Here is a 12391-nt window from a genome sequence, read left to right as displayed (position 1 = left end):
GGAATTGGGCTTTGTGATTGTCTTTACCCGTAGGTAAGAGCAGCACAATCATGTAATTTATTGGTTAATGCATTGTCTTTTGTAAAGTTACAACAACTGACAACTTTCAAGATCACATAATTCGATTCACTTAGAAAAATCTAATGTACAACATCTACTAAATAGGGCTTAATTTTTTACCAATTTTAAACCTTTGTTTGTTACTATTATTGAGCAAACTTGTGTCTCCTACCCAATGTTTTCCACTTTCTCCAATCATCAAGTTGACAATCTAGGCCTTGGCCCTTGAGAAAATGACATTGGCAAGGCATTGCCATTGGATATTTGAACTTGTTTTCGAGATTGGCAGGGGCTTGTTTTGCATCAATGTAGCTTTTGTTTATAGAGGGACAAGTTCCTATGGGACTAGGGAAATTCACATTTTTATAATGTTCAATTATATGAAATGGTCAAATTGAAGTTGTTGGAATTCAAAATCCAACGCAGGTTTTGCGGAATAGGTAGATGGGCTCGACTACCAAGGCCTAGTCTACACTTTTTTTAGAAGGTAGGCTACACTTTATTGTGTGCTTTTTTCTTTTTTTTTTTGGTTACTGAGATACACTTTGTTGTGTGCTACATTTATAAGATCCATGGCATGAAATTTATTTCTGGGTGGTATATTCAAGGCATTCATGTTGAAGCAAAGAGCATTGCAATTGCTGTGAAAAATGATTGTGCTGGTGCAGTATACAGTATTATTCAAGGCATTCACGTTGCTTAATTCACCACCCATTTTCGCTTGAGTACCAAAATAGTAATATCAATATTCAAGTGTAAAATTTAATAAAAATAGATGAAAAATTGTTAAAAGAGTTTTACTTTATCTTGAGTAGAGTGATGCATGGTGAAAAAAAAATTAGACTTACTATTTAATTTTGATTACGGTGTTGAGAGATAGAGAAAGATTGTTTTTGCGTGTGGCCCTAAGAAACATTAGGCGGTGATGTGCGATACAATTTACTATTTAATTATTGTAATTTATTATTTTTGATATTTTTATATAAAAAACGTTATTTTAGGATTAGGTGATTTATTTCCTTATTTTTAGGTGCATTTAATGTTTTTTAGGTCAAATTTGATTCCTGATATGGTTAGGTATCAATTAGGAGTTATTTGGGAAGATATTTTCTTGTATGCCAAGCTTTATGGAGCCCTTAAATAGGCCCCTAAGTCTGTAAACGTTTTCAAAAAATTATTGAATAAAAATCAGAAAAAAGGTAAGGCTTTGCTCTTCTTTTGGTTCTTCAAGAACTGTGAACTTATCAGAGATTCTTCCTTGTGGCATTCAAATTTTATACCTTTGGTTCGTGATTCAATTATAATCATTGGGTTAAGATGTTACACTTATACCTTTGGTTCGAGTTTTGATTATAAATGTTGGATCAAGGTTTCTATAAAAAATCTGAATTTTAGTTTTCTTGGGCAAGTATTCCAATATTTTTGTTGGGTCTCAAAGCGTGTCGATTGAAGTTCGCATCAGGCGGTTAGTGTTGATAATGTACCGTGTAGAAATTGATCATCAATGATTGATTAAGTATACTAATAGCATTTTTTGGGTGAAATAGTTTAGGGTTTAATGGTTAGATTTCTCTTGGCCTATAACAATGGGGAGTTTTTTGTCTTGACAAATCGATAATTACAATAAAAAGAGAAGATTTAAGCATTGGATTGTTCCGTTGGAAATATTAGAAAATGTTGTTTAAGTCACAGTTATAAGAGTTTTCTTAAAAATAAAAAGTGGGTACAAACCAGCCATTTATTTTAATTTAAAAAAAATTATCCCTTCAATTTGGACATTATTCACGGGAGCTTAGTTAAAGGCCTAAGTGGCTTATAGGTCTATAGCCTACCTTGCTCAAACGGAATCTCTTGTGTTTTTATTGAGAAATCAAGTATTCAAATATTCCCATCCTACTTAAAATGTGTCAAAATAGTAATACAGATAAGTTCATAATGACATGTGTCAAATCAAAATACAATTTTGACAAAGAGAGCCTAACATTATTGCTAATGATTACCACTTTATAAGATTTTGGATGCGCAAGAATCTCTATACAGCATCCTAATTTTCTCAAAAAGCTTGTGATCAACTTGTTTGCAAATGACTTATATAGCTTATCTATCCATAATTGTAATGTACAACATAATGGACCACCTGCTTACAACAAAAGAGAGAGAGAGAGAGAGAGAGAGATAGATAATGGACCACTATATTTGATCTTTAATTTAGAGATGGGGTACATGAAAGTTGTGTAGGACTATTCCCTAGTTAGTTTTTTTTTTTTTTTTGAGAAAGGACCATTCCCTAGTTGGTACCACACAAAAGGATAAATTGGGTGAGCAGACCCAACAAAGTCGAGCCTTTCATATAGTTAGTCCAATCATTCTTATTTCTTAGTTGACCCACTAGGGCCCACTCTATTATAACTTTGTCTAAAATCTCCAATGCCTACATACTAAACTATACTGTATCGTACTGGACTCCAGGGGTTGGATCCAGCAAGCAACACGCCTTCCCTCTCTCTCTCCTTTTCCTTTTCTTCCCCAATCCCCCCACCCACATTACCACCGCATGAATTATAAAATAATATAAATAAAATATATATTTAATTACCTGCATGTCATTTGGATTTACTTCATCTTGTCTTGTCAACCTAACTTGTAATTTGTAAAAGATTATCATTTTTAATTTATGGTTCATTGTATTAATATATATTTTTAATTTGGATTTACTTCATCTTGTCAACCTAACTTTATTATTATTATTATTTTTTTTTTGGGAGAAAAAAAAGTAGAGTGGCAAGTTTTATATGCTCAAGACAGCATGAAAGGAAATGGATATTCATGCACACACTAGTAAAGAAAAGAAGAATTCAAATTAAAGACCAAAGTATTGTTGACCCAAGACTTAACTATTAAACCACTTGATATTAATATTCGTTATTATACTTTGATGCTAAATAATATTACTAAGGTTTAAATATTACTTAAATTTTTTTTTTTAATAATTTAATAGTTGGGAGAGAGAGATTTAAAACTTTATGGTCCGTTTGGATTAAGTGGGAGGGAAGGGAAGTAGAGTAGAGTATAAGTAACCCAAAATTAGTCTATTTTCAGTCAATTCTACTTTACTTCCCTGCACTCGAGAAATTATTAGATCCACCAAGAGAATTACTAATGTGATCCTCCCTAACCTTCCAACCAATAAAATACTATTATTTATACAAATGTCCATACCTGGTAATTTTTATTATTATTTCTTGTGTTGATTAGTAAATTCACTAATACATTTACATAAATGATATCGTCTTATTGGTTGAGAAGACTACATTAGCAATCCTTCTGGTAGACCTAATAATTTCTCCCTCCACTTTCCTTCCATTTCCCCTCAATTAAAGTCTCTTTAAAAACATAAGAGATATTAATTGAACTACAAAATTCTTTAAAAATATTATTTTTGAGTACAGTTAATGGGTGTCCTAAATTCAATAAATCATACAATTTTAATGAGAAATATAAAAAGATATAAAAAAAAATATTAATTATATTTTTTTATTGTAAAAAATTTCCTAAGAATATTTCTTAAATCAATACTCTTATTTAATTCTTTAATTTTGAGACTTCTTAAATACTCTTTCATGTAATTTTTATAAATACAATAAAATTTTAACTCATTACAATTTTTTTTAAATTAATAGTTATGAATTGAAAATATATTTTTTCAATAAAGAGAAAAAAAAAAAACAAAAAAAGAAAGAAAGAAATAATGTCACATCAACTACAATTATCATAGTAGATCCTTAACGTGCGCACTCTTCCAATTCTTACCTTATTCTTCCGTGACGACCGTGACCTTCCTCTCTCTCCTCTATTACCTCCAACCCAACGTGTGCGTCTCCCGAAATTGACGAAACTACCCTCTCTATTTCCTTGGTCACCACGCAATGTCCCCGTCAATTTTGAAACCAAAGGACATTTTAGGTCATTTTACCTCCTCACTTCTTACAAGTTTCCACATCACCTCCCTCTGCAACAAATCAGAATCTCTCACACCCAACCAAATCTCTCAAAACTCTTTTGAAACCCTAAATTCTTCCTCAAGATTTCTCTTTTTTCACTTTTTTTCATAAATCAGACATTTTATTTTTTTCCTTCAAAATTTTCAATTTTGAGTAATTTGATGCTTTTGGCTTGAGGTTTTTTTTTTCTTCTCTTTTTTCCGATCTCCGCCGTTGAGTTCCCCATGGCGGCGGGGACAATGGCGACCGCCGCCGGGGCTGTGGTGCTGCTCTACTACATGCTGAGCCGGAGGCTGGCGGCGTCGTCGTCGGGGCCGAAGGTCGACGAAGACAGGGGTGATAGGAGGAGCAGCGGCGGAGATTTGACGAGATCGAGTAGAAAGAGAATCGCTCGGAGGCCAGCTCAGGCTCCGGCGACGCTCTTCGAGTCGATCACGACGTTGTCGGAGACGCTCCGGTTCACGTACTCGGAGACTCTAGGCAAGTGGCCGATCGGCGATTTGGCGTTCGGCATTAACTATTTCATGCGGAGGCAGGTGTGTTGTTAAGGTTTTTTGAGAAAATTTTGATATATTTGCAGTGGTTTTATCGTAATTCTGTAGATTGTGCTTGGTTGGAACTGTCTGCTAGCTAAATTTTGTTTCTTTATGAGTCTTTTCCATTTAATTGAGCTTATTTTTTGGTATTGTAATTATTAATTTTTAACTTTCTTGCAATTTTTTAGTTTTTGTAGCACTAAAAAGTGTCACAGTTCTTGTGAACTTTATAAGAGATTTATTTATTTATTTATTTTTTTAAAGTAATGCTGTGTGATTTAGTTATTTTATTTGTTTATTATTTAAAATCTGTTGAATGAGAAAGTTGTATTTCCAACAGTAACAATTAGTTAATTGTTTAGAGTGGAGGAAAGTTCTGAACTAGGGTTTATTACTTTAATTGGGATGAGCTGAGAATCTAGAGTTCAAATCCCATCACCACCCCCCCCAACTATTGAATTATAAAAAATAAAAAAAGAAAGAAAAGAAAAGAGGAGGGTGGATTGGGACGGATGCAATTGGAAAACCAGAAATTTTGGGGGTTAAACTTTAGTATCAAGCATTGGTATTTGCCTGTTAGCTTTCACAATAGTAGATTGGTGTTGTTTGTGCATTTGAAACTGAGAGGCAGTAGGTCATTCAGTAGATTAGTTGTTACGTTATTGGTCTGTTGCCAAGGAGCTATAGTCGATTTTTCTTCTTCTTTTTCCTCCTCTTTTATATTTTATTTTATGTTGTTGTTTGTGTTGTTAGCTATAATGGTAATGTGTGATTGAAATGTTACTGAGTGTGATGTGCTTGCAGGGTAACTTACAAGTTGCAAGTGTATATGCTGGTAGTAATTGTATTCAACTTAAAGGTCCAGAAATTGTTGCGGAGTTGAATAAATTTCTGAGGTTGTTGACCCTTTGTATGTACTTCTCAAAGAAGCCTTTTCCGGTGTTTTTAGAGTCTGCCGGCTACTCTTATGAAGATGTCCTATTTCAGAAGCCCAAGGCAGCGGTATGTTACAGTCAAGAGTATGCGTTATTTGATTTCAACTCAAAACTTACACAATGTAGATCATGTGGCACGTACATGCATATGGAGTGGTCATCTTTGTTCTGCATGAGAGCCATATTGCATGCAGCGATCTGGTTTAGTCTCTTATTTGGGTTTTAGTTCAATTGTTTCTTGGAATTCTCTCCGTTCCATCATCCATAGCACTTGTGCATCTGAGACTAGTTATTTCCCATATGAATGCTACGGTGTCAGAGGGCTCTTCAAATGGGAAACAATTACCCACAGGACTGAGTGGATGCCATAAGTTGATGCCAGGCTCCACAATTTATGAAGTGTATCTGTGGAGATAAAAAATAGTAGACTATAGCAAGAAACCCTTGAGCTAAATAACAGAAAGGAGTTTAAAACTTGAGAAAAATAGCCTTTTAAAATTTTGCATATTTTTCCTGTAAACGTATGAGACTTCTGATGTGGGCTAAACTTGACAAATTTCAACTTTTAGGTTTTGGCTTTCTCCTTTGGTGGTTGTTGAACCTTTTGTCTTCATACTAATCATGATATATGCGGTCAAGCATGTATTGCTAGTTTGCTTATGTGTTTTGTATTTAAATTAAAATCATAATTGAGTATTGTTTTAATTACCAGAACAATGATTGCAGCTTTTGAAGCCTGCTTTCACAATTATACAAGATAAAGACTCAAAATGTTTCCTTCTATTGATTCGTGGTACTCATAGCATTAAAGATACACTAACAGCAGCAACTGGAGCGGTGGTCCCTTTTCACCACTCGGTTTTACATGATGGTGGAATAAGCAATTTAGTTTTAGGATATGCTCATTGTGGAATGGTTGCTGCTGCTCGTTGGATTGCAAAGCTTAGCACTCCTTTTCTGCTCAAAGCTCTTGATAAATATCCTGATTACAAAGTTAAGGTACAGGCTATAAGTTCTAATTTGATATTATAAATCACTATTTAATTGTGCTAACTCTGCTGATAACTTTTCTTTCTGTCAAACAAATTAAAATGGCATACTTTTTGACTTCTTTGCGCTCCTTTGCATAAAGAAGCTTTATTTATACTGTTTTTTCTTACTTATCAAGAAATAAAATAAAATGGCATCTTGTGGTAGATCTTAACCTTTTCTTTTTGGATGGATAATAAAAGGATAAAAAGCATAAATTAATATTCTTGATGTTTTCCTATTAAAAATTTCATTTTTTTTTTTAATTTTTATGTTTCTGCTTGTATTTCCGTGAATACTTCGTTCAATATCATCTGTTCTAGTTAACCTATCAAGGAATCTCATGTTACCAAGCATCTTCTTATAGTTCTTAATTAATCTTGTGACTAATAAAAAAAAAATTTTGGTCAGTTAGTAGCATAACCTTTCATATAACTTAATTGATTTCAACATGGCCCTTGATTTAAAATTTACCACAACTGGAAGAGGATTTTATTTTAGTGAAATATGATATCTGCAGGTACTTTGCTTTGCTAGGATCTTCTCTGTAACATATAGGGATAAGATCCACTCCATTTATATCCTCCAATTCCTTCCAATTCCTTCCAATTCTTAGCTAGATGTGAGACACATGGTATGTATTTGATTTTGTGTAGTTTACATGGGTTTTTAAGACCATTGGTTTTTTTAAATGCTATGTGTCTACATTTATATTAAAATTGGAAAAAACAAAAATTGGAGGATTTAAATGGGAGAGGATCCTTTCCCTAAGATATAAACCTCTAATTCTTTGTTACTCTCTGCCATGCTATGTCATCATCTAGTCAATTTTGGAAATTAAATTACTGTACTGAATTGGTTCATGCAATATAGGTTTTCAAATATATAATTTTATTTTGCCTTAGTTTTTCATTTTGTCATTTTCAGATTGTTGGGCATTCACTTGGTGGTGGTACTGCTGCGCTGTTGACATATATTCTACGAGAACAAAAAGAATTATCCTCGACGACTTGTGTCACATTTGCCCCAGGTATGTACTGATCAAGCCTGTTGCTTATGTTTGCTTTCTATTTCTACTGATAGCTTTGTTTTTAGTTGCTTTGTGAAGTCTTCATAAACTTTTATAACTAGATTTACCTATAAAGGATTAAGAAGGTCATGGGGACAAAGGATTATCAATGTGTGCACCTGCCTTGTTTCCTCATTTTGTGGCATCTTACTTGATGATTATCTTCAGTGAAGTCAGAATGATGTGGACTTCCAAATTAAAAATGACTTTATCCCCTAGTTTGCAGCTTTTGTTTCCATTGTATGTACCATCTATCAGTTATGTTTCAGATGGCAGTGGAAAATGTGAATTATTTCTATAGAGAAACAGAAAAGGCTCTAATAGATATGATGGCTAATTTATCTAATTATCAAGTGAACACTTAAGGGTGAAGAAGATGCTCTATAACATTAGGAATACAAGATATGACATAACTAAGGACACCGGATAAAGTTTATTTGCATGGCATGGTGGTAATATGACAATCTCCTTTATTTATCATATGTCAATTTCCTTGTCTTTATCAAGATATTTTCTTAAGTTCACATGATGAATAGCTTCATTTGCTCCACTAACTGCAAAAGATTTTCATGTGGAGGACTTTAATTATGCAAATGAGCTGTAGCTCAAATGGCATCTTTGTCGCAGGTTCAAAACCCAAAATGTGTTTGTGAATTTTACCAATGAAAACACAAAAAACTAGAGGACATTAGTGATCAAAATCCATTGAAGTTGTCAGAATCATTGCATCAACATATTAGTACAATGGAGGAAAAGATATAGACAATGGAGCGTAGAAAGAAATTGTCTTTTGAATTTGTAATGGTGCTCCCCTCCCCCCTTTTTTCCCAAGGCTTAAGGTGCTTTTATCTTTGTACTACAATTTTAGGGAGTGTGCTTATCAGCTCTTGTTAGACAACAGAAATTTATGCCTTTGATTTAATACGATGTTTTTTTTTGGGAAGGGATAAATTAGTAAAATGTGATTTCTTAAGTGCTTGTTTTATAATTGTCATTCTGCAGCTGCCTGTATGACATTGGACTTAGCAGAATCAGGGAAACACTTCATTACTACTGTCATAAATGGTTCTGACCTGGTGCCAACATTTTCGACAGCTTCTATTGATGACCTTCGCTCTGAGGTGCTGTACCTCTCTCTTCTGACTGGAAGTGGATGTATAGAAAATTCGTAGTTGAAATTCCTAATTTTCAATCTGTTGTCCATTACAAACTTTGGGAATCCTTAAATTGTTATTTTCAGGTGACAGCATCATCATGGTTAAATGATTTGCGGGATCAGATTGAGCGTACGAGGGTCATAAATGTTGTTTATCGCTCTGCAACTGCTCTGGGGTCTCATCTACCATCTATAGCTAGTGCCAAAGCCAGGGTTGCTGGTGCAGGTGCACTTCTGCGGCCAGTATCCAGCAGCACTCAGGTAAAATTTATCTCTGTTGTTGGTTAATCTCTTCTAGTATTGTTTGCTCCTGCGTCTCCTTCTGAAGACCTAGATTTAAGCTAGGTATCAACAGTGAAATTTTCGCAAGTAATGATTTCTTAAATCTATTAGGTAATGAAAAATTATCCTGTCAATCTTCATGACAAAAAAAGTTTTGACACTAGGTTGAGTGCACAAGTACTGATAGAATCATCTGCTTAGATATGCTGTAATAAAACCTTGTATCTTTTCTTTTGCTAATGGCTTTGTAGCAAAGCCTAGTGGCATGTCCGAATCTCCCTCATGGGGAGAGCCTAGGTACAAATTCAAAGCTTTCATCCCTTGCTCCTATGTATTTGTATGATGATGCCGTTTTGCTTGGTAAATTTTAGGTTGTGATGAAGCGTGCAAAGAATGTTGCTGAAGCTGTTGTCAGAACACGCTCATCTCTGTCGTCGTGGTCTTGCATGGGTGCACGTCGCCGTCATGTAGGCCCCCTATTGGATTCTCAGGTCGAAAATTTTCCTGAAGTAGCTCTAGAATCTGAAAGAAATTCTGAATCTGTTGCAACCGAAGTGATAACAGGAAACCCTATTGTGATTAAAGTGGAATCTAATTCTTCTAGCAGTGGATCAGGACATGATGATACTGACGAAGAAGAGCCACTCCTTCCAGATGATAGTGTCATTACTGTGTCCACTGTGGAAGAATTTACTGAAGGTGAGTTATGGTATGAACTCGAGAAAGAGCTCCAACGGCAAAATAATGAAACAAACATTAGAGCCCAGGAGGCAGAAGCAGCTGCAGCTAAAGAAATCATTGAAGAGGAGAATATGCTAGCAGATGCAGTGGAAATCAATAAGCCGATATCATCATCAGAAGTATCAGAGAGCCACCACTTCTATCCCCCTGGCAGAATCATGCATATTGTTTCTGTACCTTCATCCGATACTCCTAATGGAGATCATGATGGGCACACGGAAGAACGTGTTGGCATTTTTGAGACACCTAGAGAACTTTATAGTAAACTGCGGCTTTCAAAAACAATGATAAATGATCATTATATGCCTATGTATAAGAAGATGATGGAAATGTTAATCAAGGAACTGGAAAATGAAGAACCTTGTGATTGTGAAATGTGAAATGAACAAACTAAAAGAATATATATTGTACATAACCCCTTTTATTAATATACTATTGATTTCTTCTGGATGATATCGTTCTTGTTTGATAGGGCGGTCGTACTGTGTTGGATGAAATGAAGTTAATCAAACAGAGTATGCTGTTCCTTTTCTCTCTGTTGGATCTTTTACCAAAATACTGTTTGGTGCACTTGCTATCATGATATTAAATACTTATGATTTAGCGATGACTGATACATCTGAGGGTCCTAATTCAAATTACTTTTAAAAGATAATAAGGATTCTTGAAAAATAATAATCTTCAATAATATCTGATATCGCCAGAGAAACAATGGAAAGCTCAATGGTGAAAAGCTTAAATAACCACTAATGGTCCATGTGACCAACCAAATAATTTAGATTCTTGAAGATACATTCAAGTTCCATGTGCGCTAAAAACTGATACAGCTTCATACGTCAATGATTTAGCTGAAATGGTATCCTTTATATGAGTCCTAAAAATTTTGAAAATAATGTGGAAGGGGAGAGTCACTTTGAGAGGCTTCCTCTTCTTCATTTGTTAACTGTGCAATTGCTTCTAGTAATTGCTGCTTATATTCCTTTGATTCGACTGAGGCAAACTTAACTTGATTTAGCAATTTTAAATTGATGCTGATCTTTGAAACACATTCCAATTCAATTTGCTTAATAATTTTTCTGAAAACATATTTGATTTCTGATGGTTGAGAAACTTATAATGGACAGAGTAGAGTGATAATTTTGGTAATTCTAAAAGAAGAGGGGAAGGGGGATAATTCTTTGTAAATGATTCAAAAACGTCTTTCATGCTAAGTTTTAGTAAAAACTAGTAATTTATCATTTTACTTGATGTAATGTAACGTGGTGCAAGTCCATTATGTAAAATTGAATTTATCAAAACTAAATTATAATTTTTCCCCAAAGTTTTGGTGCTTAAGCTTTAGCCATATCAATAGTTTAAATGAATTTCTTGAAACTTCAATAATCAGTAGATATTTAATTATCAAAACAAGAATTATGATAAATGATTAAAATAAATAATGGGGAATTTCTTAACTAAGTTTTAATTATTAGAATAATAATTCTTTTGAATTTCTTACTCGGCTAAAAGAGAGTTTCCAAATGCCCTTCTACAAAGTACCAACTTCTGCGAATGCAAAATTTGCCCATAAATATATTCTGTATTACGTATCTCTGTAAATTTGAGTAATTAAAATGGATTTGTGAGCCCAGCCACAAGAGCCAGGCTTCCAAAAATTGACGGGCGAGCCCACCTAAGTAGGGTGGAGCTCGCTCGCCTCAATAGAGGTGTGTGTTCGTTATGCTAGGTGTTGGCACGACCCGCCGTCTCTATACGATCATAGACGAGTCGCCTTTCACCCCTGACAGGACGAGTCAATTTTGATCTAATCTCTCTTGTTTACTTATAGAAAAGTCTGACCCTTCTACTTCTTTACTTTGGCGATGTGGGACTTCAGTACCCCTTTATTTTATGCTTAACCAATTCCTACTCTACGTGGACTCTTTCCAAATTTATATTGAAAGTGGCTCATACTGTTAGATACGAAACTGGTATCTAATGACTTTTCTATATGAATATATTGTTGGCTTTGTGGACATGATATCTTCCTTGTTCAGATCATTTGTAAAGACGAACTTTGGAAACATTCAGAACATTAGCTATCAGACGAGAACTTGTTGTGAATGAGATGGGATAATTAGAAAACACAAGGGATGGGTCTTTATATTCTGTACAAGATAAATTCTGGAAAAGTTGAGGAAAAAATTAGACTTACTACTTCACTAGCGATTGGGTAAAACACAAAAGACAAGTTTTTTTTTTTTTTCTTAGCCCCCTCATTAGACGAATAAAATGAAATGGGTTCTACTTCTACAAGACAATTTCTGTCCTAACCTGCTCCAATGACCGACTGTGAGTTATGGATAATTACTTTTACTTGGATCCACCACTTAAATAAGTTGTCTTTAGCTTTCTCAGATGAAATGCCTAATCGCTATTATGCGTAGGCAAGCATAATTTCAAGGTTGCATGCTGGAGGTCAGCGTGGTATTTCAAAGCTTAGCTTTGCCATAACCTCTTTCCTTTCAGCCACCACAAAAGCATGTTTGGGCTATCATGGTGAAGTGAACAACTTCTTCCCACAGTAGTAATAAATAAATTCA

General features: G+C 34.5%; 1 protein-coding gene across 1 annotated transcript; it reads left to right on the top strand.

The window, feature by feature from the left end:
• Positions 1-3903: 3903 nt before the first annotated feature.
• Positions 3904-10264, top strand: LOC115994805. Its single transcript, XM_031119079.1, has 7 exons — positions 3904-4597; positions 5402-5599; positions 6259-6531; positions 7489-7591; positions 8633-8751; positions 8871-9047; positions 9440-10264. Exons 1-7 carry the CDS (start codon positions 4286-4288, stop codon positions 10187-10189), a joined length of 1932 nt encoding a protein of 643 aa, XP_030974939.1. The 5' UTR covers positions 3904-4285; the 3' UTR covers positions 10190-10264.
• The last annotated feature ends 2127 nt before the right edge of the window (positions 10265-12391 follow it).

This window comes from Quercus lobata, chromosome 6 (assembly GCF_001633185.2).
Source record: "Quercus lobata isolate SW786 chromosome 6, ValleyOak3.0 Primary Assembly, whole genome shotgun sequence".
Lineage (NCBI taxonomy): Eukaryota > Viridiplantae > Streptophyta > Magnoliopsida > Fagales > Fagaceae > Quercus > Quercus lobata.
This window is presented reverse-complemented; position numbering and strand designations above follow the sequence as displayed.